The 25,411-nt window shown below is 45.4% G+C and overlaps 1 protein-coding gene across 1 annotated transcript in view; it reads right to left on the bottom strand.

The window, feature by feature from the left end:
• Window positions 1–1,955: 1,955 nt before the first annotated feature.
• The window catches only part of rab4b (RAB4B, member RAS oncogene family), a 43,764-nt gene continuing 20,308 nt past the window's right edge, over window positions 1,956–25,411 (bottom strand). The window contains exons 5-8 of the mRNA XM_067974830.1: window positions 19,756–19,910; window positions 18,308–18,403; window positions 15,538–15,698; window positions 1,956–13,063 (exon numbers count right to left, since the gene is read on the bottom strand). Of these exons, the coding sequence (XP_067830931.1) occupies window positions 15,583–15,698; window positions 18,308–18,403; window positions 19,756–19,910 (367 nt within the window). The 3' untranslated portion in view covers window positions 1,956–13,063; window positions 15,538–15,582. The remainder of the gene's footprint in view (window positions 13,064–15,537; window positions 15,699–18,307; window positions 18,404–19,755; window positions 19,911–25,411) is intronic.

The following is a 25,411-nucleotide window of genomic DNA, read 5'->3' as shown; positions in this document are numbered from 1 at the left end:
ACTCGGCACAGAGGATCAAACTCGGGATTTTCCTGGTCTGTGTCGCTGAGCAGCACTTCAGGTGGAGCATTCACTCACTGGGTCATCAGTTTTAGTGTGGAAAATACAAAATGTCACACATTGGGGGTATGGCATTCTATTGGAGCCATGTAGAGGGAGCTTTACTCTGTATCTAACCCGTGCTGTACCTGCCCTGGGTGTGATTGATGGGACAGTGTGTGTGGGGGGGTTTGACGGGGCGGTGTATTATTATTATTATTAATATTTAATCTTTCGTCTCTTACCAAACCCTCCAATGGATCCTTGACGTTTTACCACCATCTCTAGGATATAAAGTAGAATTACAGCCAGTTCTCCATCAAATGTTGTGTTGAGCAGGTGAGCTCTTATTCAGAGCTCCTCCACGTACTATCAGAGGTACGAACAGACCAAATTAACAAGCAGCAATGGAACAGCTGGTCCATCAAGCCTGTCCCACATCTCACGATGGCTGGAGCCACTCCCTGCGCCCACTCCCTCTCACCTTTGAGTCAGAAGATTGGGTAAAAGCCCCACCACAGTATATAACCTGGGCTGACACTTCAGGGCAGTACTCGGGGAGTGAACGAAAGAACTTGCATTTATATAGTGCCTTTCATGACCTCGAGACACCCCAAACACTTTACAGCCAATTAAGTACTTTTGAAGTGTAGTCACTGTTGTAATGTAGGAAACGCAGCAGCCAATTTGCGCACAGCAAGATCCCACAAACAGCAATGTGATAATGACCAGATAAACTGTTTTAGTGATGTTGATTGAGGGATAAATATTGGCCAGGACACCGGGGAGAACTCCCCTGCTCTTCTTCGAAATAGTGCCATGGGATCTTTTATATCCACCTGAGGGGGCAGACGGGGCCTCGGTTTAACATCTCATCCAAAAGACGGCACCTCCGACAGTGCAGCACTCCCTCAGTACTGGAAGTGTCAGCCTGGATTATGGGCTCAAGTCTCTGGAGTGGGGCTTGAACCCACAACCTTCAGACTCACTGCATTATGGGAGGTGCTGTCCTTCAGACGGGCATCAGACTGAGCCCCCCTCTGCCTGTTCAGGTAGATGTTAAAGGTGCTGCCACTATTCAAGGCAGCAGGAAGTTCTCCAAGTTTCCTGGCCAACATATTCCCCCCAATCAACACCAGCGAAAACAGGATCAATCGGTCATTCATTTCCTTTGCTGCAAATTGGCTGTGAAGCACTTTGGGACATCCTGAAGACATGAAAAGAGCTACATTAATGTTCTTAAAGGGGGAATAAAATTGCACTGGAGTGAAATGAAGGAGCTGACTGCCTCAAACTGGAACTGGAGCAAGCAGCCCTCTGGTACACCCGAGTGGCCATTCTTCAATTAAGAGTCTGAACCGTGACTGTCATCCAAAACTCTGCTGCCCGTATCCTAACTCGCACCAAGTCCCATACGTCCATCACTCCTGTGCTCGCTGACCTACATTGGCTCCCGGTCCAGCAATGCCTTGATTTTAAAATTCTCATCCCCGTGTTCAAATCCCTCCATGGCCCTCGCCTCTCCCTATCTCTGTAACCTCCTCCAGCCCTACAACCCTCCGAGATCTCTGCGCTCCTCCAATTCTGGCCTCTTGCGCATCCCCGATTTTCTTCGCTCCACCATTGGCGGCCGTGCCTTCAGCTGCCAAAACCTCTTTGTCTTTTAAGACGCTCTTTAAAACCTACCTCTTTGACCAAGCGTTTGGTCACTTGTCCTAATATCTCCTTATCCGGCACTGCGTTAAATTTTCTTTGATTACACTCCTGTGAAGCGCCTTTGGATGTTTTACTTCATTAAATGCAAGTTGCTGTCAGCAGCATATTGAACCATGGAAGGCATCACCAGTGCCAAACCAAATCCTGTCATCACCCGCCACCCACAAACAGGAGGCACAAAGACCAGAGAGCGGGTGCAATTTAAGGTGTTCATCGTTATGTTTTAATGAAATCAATGACTTTGTTACAGGAATCTGGTACATCCGAGGCAACGTGCTGTTAGAAACAGTCGCAAATCATGTATGAATGCATGTATAAGCAAAAAATAAAACTCAAACCATTTAACACAAGGAATTATTGCAGATTTACTCTTTCCCCCGAATCACAGTCCAGTGCTGTTCAAAAAGTTTTATAGTGCAGTCTCTGTACATAAACACTCCTCGCACACTATTTACTGAGAGGCACAGAACACACTGAATTATATTGAACATCAGGTCACACCAAGAGGCTACTGCAATTTGCTTGTATGTAATTCCACCGTTATCCTTCCAAGATTCGTATATTAACAGCGAGAAGCATTTATTGACCTACCTGTGATTTCAATTGACGTTTCCAAGGCCCCGCCCTCCCTTCCAATTTCAATAAATTATGCTAATGGCGAGAAAAAGATTTAGCACAAAATAAGCTTAAGAATTGTGTTTTTTTTTAAAAAGGGAGACATGTACTTGAATCATGTTAAATGCACATTCAACTGAACTTGGGCAGCTTATAAGGGGAGACATCTGAAGCTCAACCCCGTTTACATCACAGCCTTGCAACATGAACAAGCTGGCGTTCAGCCCCAGACACCTGCCAGTTAGTTTCATTCACTGGCTCCCCCCTCTGCCCTCCCCGCCAGGTTAGGGTTGCCAACTCTCCAGGATTGCCCTGGAGTCTACAGAAATTGAAGATTAATCTCCTGGACACTGATGCGGGCAACACTCGCATAGGGGCATTTAAAAAGTGCTTTTGTTCCATTTTCTTTTGAATACTTTTGCTTGTTAGTTATAAATTTATTGGAGATGGGGTGGAGGGGGTGGGGAGTGGAGCTGTTTTACTGGGCGGGGCAGTTGGAGGCAGCTCACGTGATCAAACCTCCAGGAATACGACCAAAGCCGGCGACCCTCACCCAGGGTCGAATGTAAACTGCCACCCGACCCTTGAGAATGCCACTGACGGGGACAGAAGGATTCATCTCCCATGGATGGCACTTCCTTGTGGTGCAAGTATCCTTTTTATTGTGCAGAGGATCTACCCACTGTAAGGGGGGGGGGGGGGGGGGGGTTTGAGCATCTTTGCAGATGGAAGCTTGCAGGCGCCGATGTGACCTTCGACCCGGAAAACTTACCCATGCACAACTGTTGCCATCATTGTGCCAAATCCGCCCTGCAGTATAAACAGGGCAAATTGCCAGCAAGGTTTGCCCCCACGTTATACTACAGATCCGATCTACTGGGTGAATGCAGTAAAAAATGGCACATGTACCTCCAGGGAGTGTCACTGATGGGAGCTGTGGCCTTCTGCCCTTGTCCAGTGGCAGTGCCGAATATACGAAGGAGAGGAGGGGGAACCGTGCCCGTCAATCCCCGAGCCCCTGGGTGGAGGGGGAAGATGCCTGGCCTCGTGCGTCATTCGAGGGGAACTTTTAATTGAAAATTTTTCCATCAGACAGAAGCCCTGTCCCCATCTGATTGCAAACATTCAGAAAACTGGTCTCCAGCCAATGAATGGGACCCTAATGGGCAAAGAGAGCTTCTTACAATCAGCCAGATCTCAATATCCATGTCCAGTACTGACTGACCTAAAGTTGCCCTGCTGTGGGATCAGAGAGCAGGATTGTTAGTGCTCAGCCACCCCATTCCCACACATCCCAGAGCAGAAGTTCACCATAAAACATCTGCTGCAACGAGCCCTTTGCCCCCATTTCTTCCCATCCACTGGCTTTTTTTCAGGTAGAGTTTGATGGGTGCCAAGCACTCTCCGGCACTTGGCTCCAATAGGCATTCTCCCTGTGTGAACCGAGACAAGCAAGCTTTGGCAGGCTATTTGGCCAAGGTGGGTATCGCAGCCAAGCCCGATCCTGTCCTCTCCCGATGTCCGTACTCATGCACTTTCCAACAGGAGCCAAGGGGCCAGCGATGAGTGGGGAAACTGCATCATCTAAACGACAATTTAACACAAACAAACCAAGGGAAGCAGAGCAGCAGATGATTCCGGTGCTATAAAGGGAGATATGTACTGCTGCAGAATATTGATGCCGTTTTGGAGTACAGGGGCAGTCTCACATTACAATAGTAAATGGCGCTTTTGTACTTTAAACAAAGGGCAGTGGCCCAAACATCACAAATAGAACAGGTCTTTTGGTACAGGTATGAGCGTGAGAGACATGGGGCTCCATCATTCCTATGCAATGGCAGAGGAATCAAACCCAGTACAGGGTGCACAAATCCTGGGGCTCTACCAAATAGAGCTGCGAGTATCAAGTGCAATCATGATATGAAGTTTGGGAGGGAGAGGGGGTGAAGAGAGATACCCACCCTTTGGGGCAGTGGGGGAGTTGAGCCTATTGCATCTCTGTCAGATGCATTGTACAAGAGTGTTTAAGGCAGCTCTTTCAGTGGCGTCCACGTAGGGTAAAGACAATTCTACTGCCATCCTTGCCCCTTCTGTATCCGCCAGTTGTTCCCAACAAGCCCTCCCTCCTAAATTCCATATTCTGAAGAGTATGGCCCGTGAGTCACTTGCTACTGTACAATCTGGGGTCTCTGCAAGGAAATCCTAAAGGTCTCAAGTCATCAGAATTCAGTATTTTTCTATTTCTCAACATGTTTGTGGTTTCTTCTGCTGTTTGCTAATTAAAAGGTTTGTGTTAGTGTTTAACACAGTTTTTCTTTAAGCAGTAACACTGTTTCAGAAGTTATTTGCAGGGCATTCCCCCAAAAAGGAAAGTTTATAAACTATTGCTATACATACACAGAGGGGTGTCTTATAGCCCACTCATACTCTCAGGCTGTCTTTTGACTATCAAAGGGGATGGGCTCAGCTGCTCCAACTGCCAAAGGCTCCTGTTATTGCCTCTTCCCATGCCCGTCTGGAACACGCTGATGTAAGAGGAGCTCTGAACCAGTGAGAAAGGGGTAACATTTGCTCAAAACCCTGATTTTAGGTACATCATTCTTGCCTTTCCATCCCAGCCAATTTTTAACTGCAAAAGATTTGCTCTCATTTCTCTAATGTCTACAATCAGCAGGAAGTCAAATCGGGGAAGTGTGGGGTGAACAATAAGCTTTATTGGGGATAGCTGAAGCTGACAGATGTGCCTTAAAGCCTGGTACAAGCAGCATTTTAAAAAAATTGTTTCTCCTTTCCCTTCACTGCCCTCCATTCCCAGAAATGACGCACTCCGACTGCAACAGTTTGAAGTTTATGCTTAGGGCCGGGACATCCTTGCCCAGGACCCACTCTCGGGGCTCTGCCACATAGAACAGTGGAGCACAGGGCTACCCCAGTGCCTGAAATCAAAAGCTCACCAAATGGGCAATGGCGAGGGTGAGCACTTCCTATAAGAAACCTTGTTGGGCTATTTGATGAAGCCCTTTTACTTGCTGTATGCAAACTAGTCTATCTCCTCTTCTTGCTGCCCAGCGAGGGAATGCTATTAGGAGGCTGCAAGAGGAGAAGAGAGAATAGAACTGAATTCCAGTTCAGTCAACTTCCCACCAGGGAAGGCCGTGAATGGAGTTTGAGCATCTGCTGTGAACCACAGGAGATGGGATGCAAGGAGCCTCCGGGCTGCATTACAAGTACCGCTGTGCTCCAAATGTATGGTTAGAGTCCTTGGCTGCTGCTGGCTCACATATCTCCTCGTCAGGGGAAGGGAGAAAGAAGGCAGAGCCCCCTCAACCTACGTTAGCCAGTTGCATATGCTGCATAGAGTGGCAGGGGAGGAAGTGACAATCGCTAAGGCTTCTACCCGAGGGAGACGGTGGGGAGTTGGTCCTACCCAAATGAAAGATGGTACCAAAACACAAGACACAAAGGTACCCATAATTACACCTGGACAAGACAGAGGGCTTTTACAGTGTCTGTGTCTCATATCCAGCAACTAAGCTGACAAGTGTTAAAACTGCCAGCAAAGCAACAGCTTTAAATGCTCCGATACCGAGTTAGATTCACAGCTCCCTTATCCTCGGTTTCACATCCATTACCTTTAATGGGGCGCAGACACTTGAGGTGCTTTTTAAGAGGACGGTTATAATCACAGCAAAACTTACAATATACACAGGAATAAATAACTGACAAAAAACAGCATAAAACACAAGAGGCAGAATCAAAAACCAAACCTATTTACATGAGTATAGACTAGGCTCCAAATATACATACTGTCCTTCAGTAGTGATGCAATAACCATCTCATTCATTCGGAATCAAATCACATATATATACTTTTTTAAAACGCTGTAATCAGCAAGCTCGCTGGGAATTCAGCAAGTGCTGTAGTTTAATTAGAACAGGTGCAATTTGTAGTTTAACGGAATTTCACACTTAGCGAGAGTGAACTGGGGCACTGGATCCCATTCGCAGACGCTTACTGCATGTGGGCATGCCGTGGTACTCAAGACTGATGTAACACAAAGTGGGGCACTGGTAGTCGGCACCAGGGAAGGGAGAGCCAGTTTGAGCAATTGCACTGCTCGGATGATGTATGACTTTTGTGGGAATACAGGACAGGTCTGGGACGCCTCTCCTTCCTGCCCCATACGTAACTTTCTCCTGCACTGCAGGTGGGGACTCCAGCTGGAGGGTTCTGCTGCCTCATCGAAGTGGCCACTTTTCATGTGCGAACGTATGGAGTCAGCAGGTTATTCAACCATGGGGGACATCACAGCAGAGTCCGGTCCTGTTTTTTTAAAAACACAATCTGACATCCACACACTTTGCAGTGCCAAGACCAATGCTAGCACCCTTGCCTTGTCGATGAGACCTGATAATGCAGAGTGGAGGTCAAACCTGCTCTGTATCAGGTGCCAAACTGGTATGAAAGCATATTCACTCACTGAGCCACCTGGGCAACTCTTAATTCAAAAAAAATTTTTTTCAAATTAAAAGAAGAGTGCGCAAAATAAATAAATGTGACCTTCTCCTGATCAAAGAGGCACCGTGAGTTCAGGAAAAGGTACTGGCAAACCTTTGGGATTGGGGAATAGTCAGGCCACTGTGTTATTTTGGTCGGGCCAAGTACGACTCAAGGATGCCTTTCGATGCAATCTATATTTCTGCATTGTGTAAGGGGTTTACACGACCATCAAGCACAAAGGTGGAACCTCTTAACACCGGTATGTATGGTACAACAGGGGACCAGTCTACATGCGCACCAGATCGCCACAAGAACAAGATTGATTACAGGGCCAGAGACCACATGACAGATTGCGCAGCTAGTGGTGTGTCTGGGCAATCAAGGTAACCCGGGCAAGTTACGTTTGCGCAAACTCAAAATGTAAACACACGGGTAAGTGTTCTTCAATTATTAATTTGTCTGGAAGAAACGCAACTCGTGCTCCCCATAACACTCCCCCGCCTTTCTTCCCCAGCAAGGAATCTCAACATCGCCACAAGTTTATCCCATTGCACTGGGACAAAATATTTCAGCTGCAGATGACCAACACATCTGGACTTGTGGCTTGGACAAATCAGGCACGCACTGATAAACCCACCATAAGTGGCTCTCACTGCATCAAGCATCTATTCCAAGTGCAACAAAGTTTAACATTTCCTGAAGGTTTGCAAGGGCTCAGCCGATCAGCAAGACCCGTAAATCCAGTGACACGCTACAGGTGCAGTGCAAATACACAACAAAAATCGGGGGTGGGGGCCTTCTGGTGTCATCATCTTCGACAAAATGACTGAACTGGGCATTGGCTAAACTTATTTTTCAAAATGTAGTTTCTCCTCTCCATCTCCTCCCCCTTACCCCACGATGTGGAGATTCTATTGACCTGGCAGAGCCAAGCTGTGGGGGGGGGGGGGGGGTGTATTTAATTCAGTGATATTCTCAACATTCTGGCACTACTGCACTTTGCAAAACTGAGTACAAACCTGGGGAATACTCATCAATTATTAATCGAGGAGAAAAAAGGTTATAGTTTTTTTTTAAAAATCACTGTACAAATTGTATGTTTGTTAGACACAAAGTTTAAAAAAAAGTGTATTAGAATAGCCAGACTGTCTGTTACAAAACTGAACATCACAGTCAATTGAACCAAACAGTGGGATGCATAATATTCTAAGCAAGTGTTTCTTGGGTTAAAGGGAAACTCATCTGTTTTATTGTTGGCCAACCAAAGACTCAATTTTAATCCCACTTCCCCCCCCCCCATCAAGCACACAAGTGAGGGATGTATTTGGAGTGTGACTTTAAGAGTTCAGCTGCATTTCTATTCAAGACCTGCGAGCGTGTGGAAAGTGATGTGAAGAGGAGCGAGTGTAACAAAAAAATAATGCGACAGAATTCACTGCATCTTTTTGGTTGTGGCTGATATGCCAAATGCTGCTTAAAGGGGCCGTGGTTAATGGGAGCAGCACTGTGTTAAAGGGACCTATACTCAGGCACTGAGTTTAAACGAGTTACCGCGTGCCTTGAAATACATGGAAAGAATTTCATACCAACGTGTTAAGCAATGCGCATATCGCTACCTCATGGTAAAATTTCAAGGCCCGTGACGGGGAAAAGCTGACAGCCTCAATTAGTCAGCAGATGATTTGGTGAGCGGTCAGAAAGCCTCCTCAAATTTACATCAATAAAATAGTAAAAAAGTAACAGCTACTAAATCCTGTCAAACAGCAGCACAGGAATCAACTCTCGAGAAAACTAAACGCCTGCAGCTGTGAGAAAGGCCAAGCATCCACTCTCACCAAAATTCTACAGCAGTGTTGCCAACTTTCTGTGACAGTCACAATCCCCAACTGGTGTCTTGCTTGATGGCCAATCTCAGGAAAACTTGGAGTGAGGGTAGGCCGTCATTCCTACACGGCGAGCCTCTGATTTCAATCGTTGCCCTGTCAACCATTGCTTCATGGCAAGGCACTTCCCCACAGTTACAGAAAGAGAAAATGAAGCTACAGAACTATAGTAACACTATTTACTCTAATAAAACTCTTGCTGGAAGGAAGCTGGCACAGAATTCCCTTGCCTTCTGTTGCGAGAGAGCAAGAAATGGGGAGGGAGTGACACTGTATGACGGTCAACAACTCAGACACCATGAACGGAGGCCACGGCACACATGGAGAAGCACGTCAAAGGACATGGTGGAAGGCCACATTATGAGCGCCACTGTTCGAGGTTCCAACAGATGGCACGACAAATCTCACAGAGATCTGGGCATCTTGTAGGGAACACGTGAACCATCCTGCAACATACTCGAGGTCAAGCGACATCATAAACCGCCAGCACTGAACGGTGTGGTTTAATCATTATCCCAACCCCAGGCGTGTTTTAGCACTGAACGCACTCTCAAATCTTTACTATATACATCTGCCTTACTTGCCTTCCTGCTAGGAGGTTTATCCCTGGAGAGTCTATATCTGTTGCTGATGCAAATATTTTCTAACTGCTCCATTATAAAGGCCAGCTTCTGTTGTGGGGTTACACAGGGAAGGGGTACACATTACAGGCTAATGCCAATTGAGTCAGGTTACAATGGGGGCTCGTGACTGGAAGATAGGGTTTTACTGAGAAATAATATCCTACTTTACAGTGATAAAACTCCTGTTTATAAAACACACCCTGTATTACTATAAAGTGTGCATTTGAGGAGAATCAGATTCATTGCCCAATAATATCCTCACCAGTCATCCACAAATAAACCTTTAGCATGGGGTTACTGTCTTTAACCATCTAATTACCAAATGTCCTTCTTCAGACCCAGCAAAACAACAAAGCAATGAGTTCTACTCCAAGGGGAATCTGTGACAAAGCAATGGACAGGAGTTAAGAGTTTTTGTAGGATGTGATGGCATGGTATGATTATATATAATGTATCCATCCCTTATTTTTCCCTTTCACTGTAGAAAACACAGTTGGGCTTTAATTACCGGAGTTTGCCAAAGGAAGCATGGTGGGCTCGGGTGGGTCAGGTTAGTTGAGCTGAGCTGAGCTCGAGTGGATCGAGTCAGGTTGAGGTGAGCCAGTTCAGGGCCGGCTGAACTCGGTCAGGTCGAGCTGAGGTCAGTTAAGTTCGGTTGGATTAGGTTGAAGTCTTTTAAAACATGCACATACCATTAAAGCTGTAAAACACTTTTGTATATTATATATTGGATAGAGTAGTTCAGCTCTAAGATTTCTGCATATTTCATGACAAACCTTGCCACTTTTCGCTTGCATTAGCTCAAACTTGATATAACGACCAACCTCTAGCATTCGAGGTACTGCTCTACTGGGAAAGAGTTTGCAACAGACTAAACGACGAGGCAGGACTGCACCTGAGAAGTGCCGCAAAACAGATCAACAGTCAAAGTTGCCTATTCACGGAGGAATAGATTTTCTGCACAGTTGTGTTTAGCAACTGATTTACTATGGCAGGGTTAGAAAGCGTCACAAGACCCAGGATACCTCGAGTGCAAACATTTTGCAAACCATCACCAATACATAAATGTGTAAATAACGGGCACACAAACGTGCAGTAAGTACACTTCCCCCCCACCCCGGGACGGTGGTAACACTTGCTGGGGTACAGTTCCACAGCCACGGTATGTCAGCAAGTGATCATTCTTCCTGTGTGAGCCAAGACAGTGGATGCCACTGGGCTATTCCACAGCTTAGCGCAATTTTGCCCAAACCTGCCGTTCACACACAGTAGCACACGCCAGATAGCGATCAGGTACAGGAGCCCTGGCTGATATTCCCCTCCTTTGCCCAGTGACACCGAAGCCAAATAGAGTGTCCCCATATCCCAGCTGCGATCAGCTAACTCAGCAGGTTCTTGGGTCTGTATAAACTCAGAAGCCCAATGAATTTACCTACTGGAACAGTAGGCGTATTAAAAGCTGCTGCCTTAGAACCCCGCAGCCCTCGTTCATCAGACCCTGCTGCAGATGTGGTAGAGTATGTAACCCCCACCGTGAAATGTTTCGATAAATGAATGCCAGAGGATTCGAGATGGGCCAGCATTTCGTTGACAGGCGTATATACAATTAGAAGAAACTCTGCAGAAAAGAATCCAATTGGTTTAGAGGTGCATGATCACAATTGGTGGGTGCACAGGGCCTAATATAACACAGGGATTAATTTAACATATTACCATGGCAAGAAGGCAGCACCTGTTACACAACTTCCTTTAAGACATGAGCCTGATGCTCAGTCCAGAACAAGGATTAGTTTTTGAGGAACGGTTTGACAGTCTCAGAGTCTATAAGGAAATTAAAGTACGTCAATTCTTTGTTCTTCTGACGTTCAGGGGTTTTAGGAGGGGTGGGGGGGGGGGGGGGGGGAAGAGGGCAAAGAGAGAGGGGGGAAAAGAGAAGTAGTACTGCAGGTCAGAAAATGGAGCCAGACCTGCCGGTTTGTACAGCCTGAAGCAGCTGCTATGCACGTGGTGGACGGAAACAAAACCTTCTTACTGACAATGTTCAACTTTACTTGTACACTCACAACTGACCCAGCAAGACAGACCCTTGCAATGAGATTTATTCAGCCAGTGGAGTTCTTGGCTCAGGGTACTTGGTCAGATGCTCCAAGCAGCAATGATAGTAAGAATCTACAAATTATACAAGTAGTTGCAGGGTGTCAGCTGGCGATCTTTTAAAACACACTAAATATTTACACTGGGTCACCAATGCATTTGGCCAGTAAATGCTTCCTAAGAGGGAAATGAAAGGGCACGGAAAAGAGATTCACCCCAATACTCCGGATGGTAATGAGCAGCAGGTGGGGTTTACACTCTCTTATCACAGCACAACAGGATGTGGGCTGGCAACTAACTTTCCCCCCCCCCCCCCAAGTTCAGTTTCTGATCAAGGTCAGAAGAGGCAGGAAGTAAAATATATCCTGCTGTGAGGTATTTTGGGGGGGGGGGGGGGGGGGGACGGACGGACCTCAAGATTGCTCTGCTATGGCTCCCCAAACAGCATTTGCCTCCAAATATAAAATCTGGAAGCATTTTTTCATGCAAAGGATTGTGGAAATCTGGTGTTGAGTTAATTGGAATTTTCAAGACCAAGATCGATAGGTTTTTGTTGGATAAGAGTATCAGGGGATATGGAGCAAAGGCGGGTAAATGGATTTGAGGTACAGGTCAGTCATGATCTGACTGAATGGCGGAACAGGTTTGTGGGGCTGAATGGCCTATTCCTGTTCCTATATTCCTATGAATGGATGTTGATCGAACACTCATGGGGAACAGAGCAATGGGGAGGGTAACAGAGTGGGGCAAAGACAAAAAAACCGTAACATTGTAGGATAAGCCGTACGACTCATTACAGGCTGAGAGAATGCACGGTCACGCCAACAGATGTGCAAGTAGGATATCAGGAGACAAGGAAAAGAATATTAAAAGGCGGTTTGAAATTGGGCAAGGGGTGTCGCACGTTAGGGGGCAGACGACTAGGAGAAAAACCAGGATAGTGGAATAGCCTTGATGACCAAAAGGGGAGCAAATGGAGACCAGTCACCCAATGCAAAAATAAAGTGTTGACCAACACCAAAGATAGGATTGGGACTGATTGAACATGAACTCAATTGCAAAAAAGTTAAATAAAATGTTACATCAATACTCTAGTGCTAAAGCGCAACAAGATGTGTGTAAATGGGAAAAGTGGGGTTCTATATACATTTGCCATTTTGAACAATAAATGTATTAAAAATGGTGGTGAATAAAGTCTATTGCACTGAGTCTGCCAATACAGTAGGAGTTAAATAACATCACTCTTCACTGAAATAAAAATTAAACAGCCCCAATGAGAGTCAAATCCATTTCACACATCCTCTCGTGTGAACGTTTCATTTTTTTTTTAAAAAGGGGATATTATTTTTCCTCTTTGCACCCTGTGGAGTTATGTGGCTAGGAAGGCCAACAGAAAGGGATACAGTTATATAAAACATTGGAATTATAAGGATTGCTCACTAAACAGGCAGATGACACACAGTATATTGTACAGGTGGGATCTCTGGGTCAGTAGACCACAAAGGCAAGGCACCAACCCCCAGAAAAATCAGCCAAGGCCAGTGCTTCACCCTCTGGTCCTAAGGTTTCCGTCAAACTGATCGACTTGCAACACTGTTGAAAAAAGGAAAAACAGACGTATCATTAAGTAAAAAGAAAAAGATTTATATAGTGCCTTTCACAACCTCAGGACGCCCCAAAGCGCTTCACAGCTAACAGAATACTTTTGAAGTGTAGTCACTGTTGTAGGACAGTCAAAACCTTAAAGCCTATATAATTTGTGCAATTCTATATAAATTATCAACTGACTGTGGGCAACGTTGCAAGTAATTTATTAGTCATTAGATAAAGTGGTTAGGACCTTACTCCTAGTTTATTCGGTGTGGTGGTTTGAAGAGAGGGTCGGTTAATAGCTTTGTGTGTCACACAATGAAACGATAGTCCATTTTTACCACTTCCTCCCATAGCTTCTCCCCTTAATAAAAAAAAAGACTTGCATTTATATAGCACCTTTCACAACCTCGGTGTCCTAAAGCGCTTCACAGCCAATGAAGTACTTTTGAAGTGTAGTCACTGTTGTAATGTAGGTCAGTCAAAAACCGTAAGCCAACAACAACTTTAGATTTATACGTAGTGCCTTGAACGTACTAAAAAAAATCCTAAAACACCATAAGGCACCTCAATCCTTAGAGTTACTTGAACCGTGACAGCACAGTTTAATAGTTTATATTAATTTCATCTGAACTCAGATGTCACTGCCATTACATACTGAGCTCTGCCAGTGGTTCAGTACCTGCACCTTCCTGGTGTGCTGCTGTCTGAGGGTCAATCCTTGGTCTGCACTGAGTTAGCTGATCTTGGCAGGGGTCAGGGGGTGCTACAATTGGCCTCAGTATTTTTATTTGATTGTTCTTGGGATTTGGGCAACAAAGCTGTATTTGTTGCCCATCCCTAGTTGCCCTGAGTGTATTAAGAATCAACCATGTAGTGTGGGGCTAGAGTCACCTATAGGCCAGACTGGGTAGGGGTGGCAGGTTCCAATCTTTGAAGGGCATTCGTGAACCATTGGGTTTTTACAACAATCTGATAGCTTTCATGGTCATTTTTCCCTGTTACCAGCCCACAAATAACCAGATTTATTTAATTCAATTTCTCAACTAGCCATGGTGAATTCACATGGTTGTTAGTCTAGTACCATAACCACTAACTACTGTACCCTCAGGCTACAAAGGTGAAAAAAAAAGTCAGAGTAAATACCTCCCCCGTGCCCCCCATTAGTATAGTGACCCCTGTTGGGAAGTGTGGGTGACCGGCCAGGACTGGGCATGGTGGCATTGCCCCCTCACCGACACTCTGGCTAGTGTCACACATTCCAACCCTACAGGCCCACAAAACTCAAACTGGACAAACTTTCAACTAAGAAATGTAAGCACAACTGGAAAGGAGTTGCCTGGGTTTCATGGGCTGAACTGCCAGCACTCTCAGGCCTAAATTTGGACACTCCTTATCTACTCGGCAATAAAAATAAAGAAAACCCGTGGTGCTGGGAAATCAAATAAAAACAGAAGATGGTGGAGAAACACACCAACATCTGAAGAGGAAGAAAAGAGTTTCAGGTGGAAACATTCCCCAAAACCATGAGATTTTAATTTTCACTCAGTGTAAGCATCAAACACTCCCAGATCAGGTATAGCACAGGTTAGATTCAGAATAAAGTTCCCTCTACACTGCTCCATCAAACACTCCCAGGTCAAGTTGAGCACAGGTTAGATACAGAGTAAAGTTCCCTCTACACTGTCCACGAATGTGCCTCAGCCCCAACTTCAGAACAATGCCACCTATTTAATTTTTATTTCAGTGGAGTTATTTAACTCATACTCTGTTGGCAGACTCAGTGCAATAGAATTTAATTCATCACCACCATTCACCAGAATTTAATTCACCACCACCAGAGGTCTTTAAGATAATGAAAGGGTTTGATAGGGTAGATGTAGAGAAAATGTTTCCACTTCTGTGGGGGAGACCAGAATTAGGGGTCATAAATATAGTCACTAATAAATCAAATAGGAAATTCAGGAGAAACTTCTTTACCCAGAGAGTGATGAGAATGTGGAACTCACTACCACAAGGAGTAGTTGAGGCGAATAGCAAAGATACATTTAAGGGGAAACTAGATAAGCACATAAGGAAGAAAGGAATAGAAGGACATGCTGATGGGGTGAGATGAAATAGGGAGGGAGGAGGCTCGTGTGGAGCATAAACGCCGGCATAGAGCAGTTGAGCCTAATGGCCTATTTCTGTGCTGTAGTTTCGATGTAACTCAATGTAATTTTGAGTGTTCTGTGATATTTCCCCATACCAGCTTCTCGGAGATTGGCAATTCCCACCAAAGCAACAGCGGTTGGTCCAGGCACAAGATCTGCCCCAAGTGTACTTCATGCAAGATCCTTAGTCAGCAGGCAGAAAAGACTATCATCGCGACTGGATTTAAACCCAGCTTCTCAGAGGGAGTGTCTAACCCACCGTTAACACTCTCGCTGCGTCCCTCGTGCAGAGAACTGCTCCTCCAGAACACGCCGTGATCTTACCTTCTTTTTCTTGAGCTCCGCAGTGTCAAGTCCCTGCCACTGTGCCTAGCAGTTGCACTGTTGTTTGTTTGGTGTCTGCATGCCTCTGGGCTGCCGCAGCTGGCGTAATGAGGCATCACCATACTGGATTCCTGAGCCCATGCGTTCGGGGTCTAGCTCACCTACAAGTTTTTTTTAAAAAGAGAGGATTTAAAAAAAAAACTACCTGCCCCATTAGACGTCTGAGGTGCTCACTGTACACTGCCCATTAGACTACGTAAATGAATGGGGTAACTTGGTCTGAACAACAACTTGCACCTTTAACATAGTAGAACGTCCCAAGAAGCTTCATAGGAGCGTAAATCAGACAAAAATTGACACCGAGCCACATGAGGAGATATTAGGACAGGTGATCAAAAGCTTGGTCAAAGAGGTAGTTTTTAAGGAGCATCTTAAAAGGAAGAGAGAATCATAGAATGGTTACAGCACAGGAGACCATCATTCCATCCGTCAAGCCTGTGCCGGCTCTCTGCAAGAGTAATCCAGCTAGTCCCACTCCCAAGCCCTTTCCCTGTAGTCCTGCAAATGTTTTCCTTTCAAGTACTTATCCAATTCCCTTTTGAAAGCCACAATTGAATTCGCCTCTGCCACCCTTTCAGGCAGCGTATTCCAGATCATAACCACTCGCTGTATAAAAAAAGTTTTCATCATGTCGCCTTTGGTTCTTTTGCTAATAACTTAAAATGTGTCCTCTAGTTCTCGACCCTTCTGCCAATGGGAACAGCTTCTCTATCTACTCTGTCTAGACCCTTCATTATTTTGAACACCTCTATCAAATCTCCTCTCAACCTTCTCTGCTCTAAGCAAAACAACCCCAGCTTCTCCAGTCTATCCACGTAACTGAAGTCCCTCATCCCTGGAACCAGTCTAGTAAATTTTTTCTGCACCCTCTCTAAGGCCATCACATCCTTCCTAAAGTGCGGTGCCCAGAATTGAACACAATACTCCAGTTGTGACTGAACCAGTGTTTTATACAGGCTCATCATAACCTCCTTGCTTTTGTACTCTATGTCTCTATTTATAAAGCCCAGGATCCTGTATGCTTTTTTAAACCACTTTCTCAACCGAAATGTATCACTTTGCATTTTTCTGGGTTAAATTTTATCAGCCACGTGTCCGCCCTTTCCACCAGCCTGTCTATATCCTCTTGAAGTCTATCACTATCCTCCTCACTGTTCACAAAACTTGGAAGTGTAGTGTCATCTGCAAATTTGGAAATTGTGCCCTGTACACCCAAGGCCAAGACATGAATATATATCAAGAAGAGGAGCAGTGGTCCTAGTACCAACCCCTGGGGAACACCACTGTACACCTCCCTCCAGTCCGAAAAACAACCATTCACCACCATTCTGTTTCCTGTCACTTAGCCAATTTCCTATCCAGGCTGCCACTGCCCCCTTTATTCCATGGGGGTCAACTTTGCTGACAAGCCTATTATGTTGCACTTTATCAAACACCTTTTGAAAGTCCGTATACACCTCATCAACCCCGTCACCTCATCAAAAAACTCAATCTAGTTAGTTAAACATGATTTGCCTTTAACAAATCCGTGCTGGCTTTCCTTTATTAATCCACACTTGTCCAAAGTGACTGATAATTTTGTCCCGGATTATCGTTTCTAAAAGTTTCCCCACCACAGAAGTTAAACTGACTGGCCTGTAGTTACCGGGTTTATCCTTACACCCTTTTTTGAACAAAGGTGCAACATTTGCAATGAGGGGTGAAGAGGCGGAGAGGTTTAAGGAGGGAATTCCACAGCTGAAGGCATGGCTGCCACTGGTGGAGCAAAGGAAATCGGGGATGCGCAAGAGGTCAGAATTGGAGGAGCGCTGAGATCTCAGACAGTTGCAGGGCTGGAGGATGTTAGAGATAGGGACGAGTGAGGTCACAGAGGGATTTGAACACGAGAATTTTAAATTCGAGATGTTGCCGGACTGGGAGCCAATGTAGGTCAGCAAAAACAGGGGTGATGGGTGAACGGGACTTGGTGCAAATTAGGATATGAGCAGCCGAGTTTTGGATGAGCTCGTTTACAGAGGGTGAAGGATGGGAGTTCGGCCAGGAGAGCACTGAAATATTGGAATCTCTGTTTCACATGAATTACTTTGAAGTACAGTGACTTTTATGTGGACAAATATGGCATCCATTTTGCACACGGCAGGATCCTACAACTGCAATGAGATTCATGGCCAGTTAACATGTTTTGTTTTTGGCTTGAGAGAGGAATGGTCAGGTGGCGGTAAGAACCCCCTAGTCTGCTTTGAAATAGTGCCATTGGATCCTTAATATCCACCTGAGCAGGCAGACCTGGTCGAAAGTCTCATCCAAAGAGCGAGAAAAAAAAATCTCCCCCTTTCTGGTTAAGAATTCAGCTTAGAGAGAAGTAACTGAAACATCTTGTTATACAACATCTGGATCAGCAGGGGTGGGGGAGGGGAGTTAGATAAATTACAGACATCCATTGATCCCTGCCAGATAGTGCACACCTGGACATCAGGTGAGACTTTGTGATGCTCACCATGGTTGAATAACATGCCAACACATGATATCTGGGCTCAAGTGAAGAATGACCACTTGGGTAAGGTAACTGAGGGCCACTGCTGTTACTGGGACTGCTTCTTAGCATTGTCAGGGCACAGGAGAGGGGAGCGGGGTGGGAAGGAGAGGTAATTTGTCAGCAGGTGGGAAGAGAGTCAATGGCGTTCCACATTGCACAATTATTTTTTTTTACCTGATTCGATTTTATTTAAAATGGTCCGAGCACACTTCAGAAATGCTTCTTCCACATTTTCTCCAGTCAGCGCACTGGTCTCGAGGAACATCAACTCTGTGCCAGGAAAACCAAACAGACCTCAAGTGAGCCTCTCAACAAAAACCTTCACAGTCGCACACTTTCACCAGGGAGTCTGTGGGGACACCTGGTACCATCGCTGCCGCTGCCCAAAGGAGTCGCATTTCCCAAACTAGGAATGCTACAATTCACAAATACTCCCCTTCCTTCCCCCCTACATTACTGATCTCAGCCACATCACTCCTGGGGAGATTACAGGTGAAGCCAGGTGCTTCTTCACAGGGCAATAGATCAGTCCTTGCCTGTTGTCATTTACCTCCTGGTGGCTGGTTTGGACAAGATGGCCTCTGTTCTCAGCCACAGATTACAGAATCCTACAGCACAGTAGGAGGCCATTCTGCCAGCTCTGAGAGCTATCCAATTGGTCCCACTCCCCCTGCTCTTTCCCCATAGCCCTGCAAATATTTTCCTTTGAATATTTATCCAATTCCCTTTTGAAAGTTACTACTGAACCTGCGTCCACCGCCCTTTCAGGCAGTGCCTTCCAGATGGTGTATGGTCCTGGGATTTGGAGGGAAAACAAATCACAGCAAGAAAAAAAAATGGATTGGTGGGCAGGTGCAGGGCCTGGTGAGTAAAGGGCCTTAGAGTCCAGGCGCTCTCAGATTCAATGTCACAGAGAGCTAGTTAATCTTAACTGGGGCACCACAATCAACGCCTGTGCCCCTGGGTTAGTAAAAAGTAAAAACACAGGCAGGGCTCATTGGAATAGCTGCTTCTGTCACATGTTTATTCCCTCATCAGGGATTTCTTATGGAATTTCCCAGCACTGAGCTGTACAGGCCAGGCAGCTCCCAGGTTCCATTCCCGTTCTGTACTGATCTCAGCCAGGCTAGCAGCAGAGAAGCTGCAATGGGTTTTTTTTAGGAAGCGTAAAAATATCAGTCAGGGTTTTCCCTCCTGATCATCATTCAATGACCTATGCTGGAAAGTGCACATTTATGGGCAATGAGTGAGGATAGGAGCAAGCTCAGCTGCGATGCTCCCTAAGATCAAATAACCTGCTGACATGCAATGTCCAATTCAATTCACAAAGAATGGCCATTAGGGTGAGAACAGAGGGCTCTCCAATTGGCCCATCTGTGGAACTGCACCCAACATGAGTCAGTGCCTTTAGGAGAGAAGAGGGGGGGGGAGAAAATTGGAGGAAGCAAAATCTGATTCTCTCAAAATTCTTTCCTCTCCTTACAAAATACAGGTCCCTCCAGTTGACAGGTCATAGCTGTGCCAGAGTTAAGGCCAACTGCCCGATACAGGTTAATAAAGATCTCCTCGTATTAGCAAACTTTCAGATTGGTTGGGGAGTGATCGAACTGGCGAACAGTTACCATTTTCTTGTGCAAATCGTGACGCCTCCAGGAATGTGACCTCTCGATCTGCATCCAGGTCCTTCTTGTTCCCGCAGAGAATAATGACTATATTGGGACTGGCAAGCGTCCGGGCATCTGTCAGCCAGTTTGTGAGTGCGTTGTAGGTCTCACGGCTTCACAGGATAAGAAAACAAAGGAGATCGGTTACATTTATCGCTGGGCTCGGTCTGCTGGAAGCAGATGGTTTCATTTTCTCCCCGCACAGTGGAAAGCTGCTTTAGTGGGATCATTTTGGTTAATTTTAATTCACAAAGATTAGTGCAGATGTGCAAGGCCATTTGGGCCATTTGGTTTACCCTTCTATAGAAACTTATTGTCCTCCCATTATAGCACCCAACTGCCTGTTCAATATTTCCAGAGTTTTTGCCTTCATTACCCTATCTGGAAGTCTTTTCTACATATAGTTCACTGTGTTTGAAGTGCTTCATGACATCAGTCATGAAATTTGTCTTTTACCAGTTTCCCCTCTTGTCCTGCAGTTGTGGTTTAATTTAGAAATAATGCTGCAGATCAGCCTTTTCTATTCTGTTTAGTATCTTGTGTATCTATATAAAATCTTCACCCATCAGGCTCCTTTCCAGGCTGAAGCCTGGAGATTTTCTAGCCACTCTCTCATAACTCAGGACGCCAACACAATAAATCAGCCCCCTGAACCTTTTCTGCACTGCCTCCAAGGCCTGGATAGTCTCAGAATGTCTTGGTAATCACAACTAAACTCAGTTCTCCAGGTAAGACCTGATCAGAACACTATACAGGCTCAGTATGAATGCCTCAAACTTGCAGCCTAATGAAGTATGGATTATGTTGCACCACACTGTTTAAAGAGTGACGTTTGTTAATTACACCAAAAATAAAGTAAGTTTGCCCAAGATTTACCATGGTATTGGTTTTTAAAATTCTGGTTTAGTACATAATGAGTTAAACATTACACACACTGTGAAGACATTAAAGGGAAGAAGGAAAGAGTTCAGTGAGTTGGAGACATTACTGTAGGCTGTCGCTAAGACCGCAGTATAATGGAACAAGTGTGAAATTTTTACGCAGTGCGCATTTTATCAGTGAAAACCACCCAGCAGCACAATTACAGGTTACGTCCTGCATACCCTGAACGATGGAAGCAGAACTCCATCATGTGTCAAACGGGGCAACTTCGGTACTTTTTAAAATATGACTTTAGACGGACAGAATAATGTGATTTAAAGATTGGCTTCTGGTAGCTGCATCATTAGAACAGGTTCTTTGACTTGGTGTCCTGTAGCGAAATAATATTCAGAGACTCTCCAGTTTCTAAGAGGCAAAGAGGTTGTTTGACATGCGTCATCTAGGCTACAGTTTGTGCTAAGGGGAGTGGGATAACACATTATTGAATCTTTAAAGGACAATGGACATTTTTAAGTGCAAACACAGCCACTGTCCCTTAGACATTAGGGATGATTGCTATGGACAGACAAAACTACCAAACAGCTGAAAGGGCACAGTTCGTTCTTTATCTACTTAAATGTTAGAATTGGTTAATGCCTTAAGTGCCTGACTATTGAGGAATTTGAACTACAGACAAACCTGCCTATGGAATTGCAGAAAACTGCTCAAGAACTGGTGGGGATTTTCCTATGACCTTTACTTCCCCCTAGATGCTCTGCCCATTCCATGCGAGGCAGCCAACGGGACAGGTTCCGTGAAGTCTTTGCTACAAGATGATTCACAGATTCATCGGTGTAAACGTTATTGAAAGGAACTGAATATTCAGGACCTTTGACTGTTTTGGAAAGTTTACATATGAAGTTAAATACTGCACTATTAGTGCCTCATTATGCATTTCCACTTGTTATTATCTCGCTTGTAAATAAACACCACTAGTTTTAGCCCGAATGTGGTCTAACAATATGGTATTTATCGCCTTTCGAAGTGGACAGAAAATGCCATATACCGTGGTAAGAGGGCAGCTGTTGGTCCTGTTACTCAATTCATTTTACACACAAGTGAAAGTATGAATTTGCAGGAGATTTAGCTTGTTTTTTGTGTGGGAGAAAACCTTGGCTACAGGTCTGTCACTCAAGAGCAATTGGAGGTGACGAATTAAGGATTTTTTAAAAATTCGTTCACGGGATGTGGGCGTCGCTGGCAAGGCCGGCATTTATTGCCCATCCCTAATTGCCCTCGAGAAGGTGGTGGTGAGCCGCCTTCTTGAACCGCTGCAGTCCGTGTGGTGACGGTTCTCCCACAGTGCTGTTAGGAAGGGAGTTCCAGGATTTTGACCCAGCGACGATGAAGGAACGGCCATATATTTCCAAGTCGGGATGGTGTGTGACTTGGAGGGGAACGTGCAGGTGGTATTGTTCCCATGCACCTGCTGCTCTTGTCCTTCTAGGTGGTAGAGGTCGCGGGTTTGGGAGGTGCTGTTGAAGAAGCCTTGGCGAGTTGCTGCAGTGCATCCTGTGGATGGTGCACACTGAATCCAAAGTGTGCCGGTGGTGAAGGGAGTGAATGTTTAGGGTGGTGGATGGGGTGCCAATCAAGCGGGCTGCTTTATCTTGGATGGTGTCGAGCTTCTTGAGTGTTGTTGGAGCTGCACTCATCCAGGCAAGTGGAGAGTATTCATCACACTCCTGACTTGTGCCTTGTAGATGGTGGAAAGGCTTTGGGGAGTCAGGAGGTGAGTCACTCGCCGCAGAATACCCAGCCTCTGACCTGCTCTTGTAGCCACAGTATTTATATGGCTGGTCCAGTTAAGTTTCTGGTCAATGGTGACCCCCAGGATGTTGATGGTGGGGGATTCGGCGATGGTAATGCCGTTGAATGTCAAGGGGAGGTGGTTACTCTCTCTCTTGTTGGAGATGGTCATTGCCTGGCACTTATCTGGCACGAATGTTACTTGCCACTTATGAGCCCAAGCCTGGATGTTGTCCAGGTCTTGCTGCATGCAGGCTCAGACTGCTTCATTATCTGAGGAGTTGCGAATGGAACTGAACACTCTGCAATCATCAGCGAACATCCCCATTTCTGACCTTATGATGGAGGGAAGGTCATTGATGAAGCAGCTGAAGATGGTTTATCACACCAGACGCTTTATTAACCACAAGAGTGTATTGGTGTAGTACAAATTTTACAGTGGCAAACTAGTACCAATGCCCTTTGGTATGCCCAGTGACAAGTGGAACAGTATGCTGACATTTTTCCCTCTCAGGCACCCAGACTGACTCTTCTTTCAGTAGGATTTCACTTCGCTGTGGGGAAAACAGTATTTCTAGATCCTAGCAGTGCGTTGCAGTTTATTTATTTGGCTGTAGCCGAGATTATCAAGTGTTTAGCTCCACTGGCTCACTGCCCCGAGTGTTGCCCATGTCAAGAGTTCTTCGCTGCTCATTTTGCTGTCATGTTTGTATTGTTTTAAAAATTATTTTGTGTATTGTGTGATGGGTTTCCTACTTTCCAGATTATCGGTCTAGTTTTCTCACTGTGTTGATGATACTGGCTTTTAGTGTAATAGCATTAATACATCATAAGGTGGGAAAAAGCACTACTAGAACGTGGTCACTAGTATTGCAGTTAAGTGTTCCATGGTTTCGACCCTCCCTGTAACCTCCTCCAGCCCTGTACCCCTCCGAGATCTCTGCCCTCCTCCAATTCTGGCCTCTTGCCCATTCCCGGTTTCCTTTGCCCCACCATTGGTGGCCATGCCTTCAGCTGTCTGGGGCTTAAGCTCTGGAATTCCCTCCCTAAACCTCTCCCTCCTCCTTTAAGTCGCTCCTTAAAACCCACTTCTTTGACCAAGCTTGGTCAAATGTCCTAACATCTCCTTATGTGGCTCGGTGTCAAATTTTGTCTGAATCACTCCTGTGAAGCGCTTTGGAACGTTTTATTACGTTAAAGGCACTATATAAATGCAGGTTGTTGTTGGAGTATAACATTTGCATGCTGTGTACACTTGAATTGTAAAATAAAACTGTACAATTATAGATTCTGTCGCTCCAAGCCTGGATGTAATTGGAGAGAGTATTTTCAGCTGTATAGCTCTAGGGCAAAATACAGGTGGTGATTCAACCATAGGCAATCATCGCAGCTGAGCCTCATCCTGACCTGACCCAATGACCACACACGTGCTCTACCAGCAGGGGTCACTGGCTAGCTAGCAGCAGCAGGAACCCCAACATGATTTTCCTCTTCCTAACTCAGTGCTGCTGCTGCCCTGGCTAAGATCAGCTAAATAACTACAGACTGGGGATTGAGCTGGGCTCAGTTACTGACTGTAAACCCACTGAGTAAGCTTATGGTGACTTCTACCAGCAAACTCTCACTGTAGCTTATCAGTGGTCTGATTCAGGAGAAAGAGGCAACATTTCTTTCATTTTCAGATGATTCTTTCTCAGCTCCACTATATTCCAGCAACGAGAGCAGGGAAGTTGCCAGATGGTGAACTGCAGGCCCTAAGCTGTGCTGTATTTTATATTGGTGCTATAAAAAACCTCTCGTGAGCCTTTATTAATGGCTGTTACTAAACGCACTGTCCAGAGTAACATTGAGCCATATAGACAGGAAGGCTCTAGTTTCAATCTTTGTTTTGTACAGGTGCTATAAATGCCCTCAGTAGAACGCTAGCTTATTTCATGCCCCCACCTCCTCACCCAAGCCAGGATTCCCAGTCATCACTATCCAGTGCTTCTCTTGATAAGGATTCGATCTGATTCCAATTGGATATAGTGATCCTTGTGTGAAGTTAATAAAGTATCAACACAGGCTAGTGTCCAAGCAATAGTTAACAGTACAGAACAAGAATTACATTACCCATTCTGTCCTGGATAGAGAGTGTGTCCGCTTCTCACAACCTCTTGCTTCTACTTTCTTTCTCTTTACTCCGAATCTGAGTATACACTGAATTAACCCCCAGCCCCCTACTCACTGCAGCAGAATACATCCAATCAAGTATTTTCCAAAATGCTCCCTTTAATTTACCCAATCATATAGATGACACGTACTATTCCCAGAAGAGACAGTGCCTTATAGTTTCCCCTTCTCTCTCCTTATCCCAAGCACAATGTTCCTCAATCCCTGCAGTTGATAAATCACTCCAGGCCTTGAAGGTGACAGGAGATGGTTAGCTTCAGCACTTTTAGGGGCCCATCACTGTTCTTCCTTGATTCTGGAATGTAATTGCTTAGTGACATGTTCGGACATACAGGCCCATCCTCGGTTTCACTGTTTTGGCCTCAGATAGCATGGTTGTGTGTTTTTAGCCACGAGAATTACTGCACTAAGGCCAGTTCCTGTTGTTTCTCACCCATAACCCCGTTGAATTCAAAGGGTTAGACTTCTCATATTTGTGTGAAAACTACATTTCCTTACACTTCCTACTGGAAAGTTCACTCATGGAGAGGTTGGAATCAGTCTAAGCAGCGATGCCCTCTAGTGACAGCCGGCTCATCTCAGACTGCCCACTCGGGCAAGGTACCAGAGGTAGGCCACTGTCCAAACCCAAGTCAATGGATGCACGAGAGTTGGGGAGGGAAAACATTCTACTTGCTTCACATTTACCTTCAATTGACACCATAAAATCTGGCACGTACGTCACTCCCACATTTAAGCAAAAAGCCTTAAGGTTACATTGCTTTATTTCATG

This window comes from Heptranchias perlo, chromosome 41 (genome assembly GCF_035084215.1).
Source record: "Heptranchias perlo isolate sHepPer1 chromosome 41, sHepPer1.hap1, whole genome shotgun sequence".
Lineage (NCBI taxonomy): Eukaryota > Metazoa > Chordata > Chondrichthyes > Hexanchiformes > Hexanchidae > Heptranchias > Heptranchias perlo.
The sequence above is the reverse complement of the archived record's forward strand: the minus strand, read 5'-3'. Positions and strand labels throughout refer to the sequence as shown.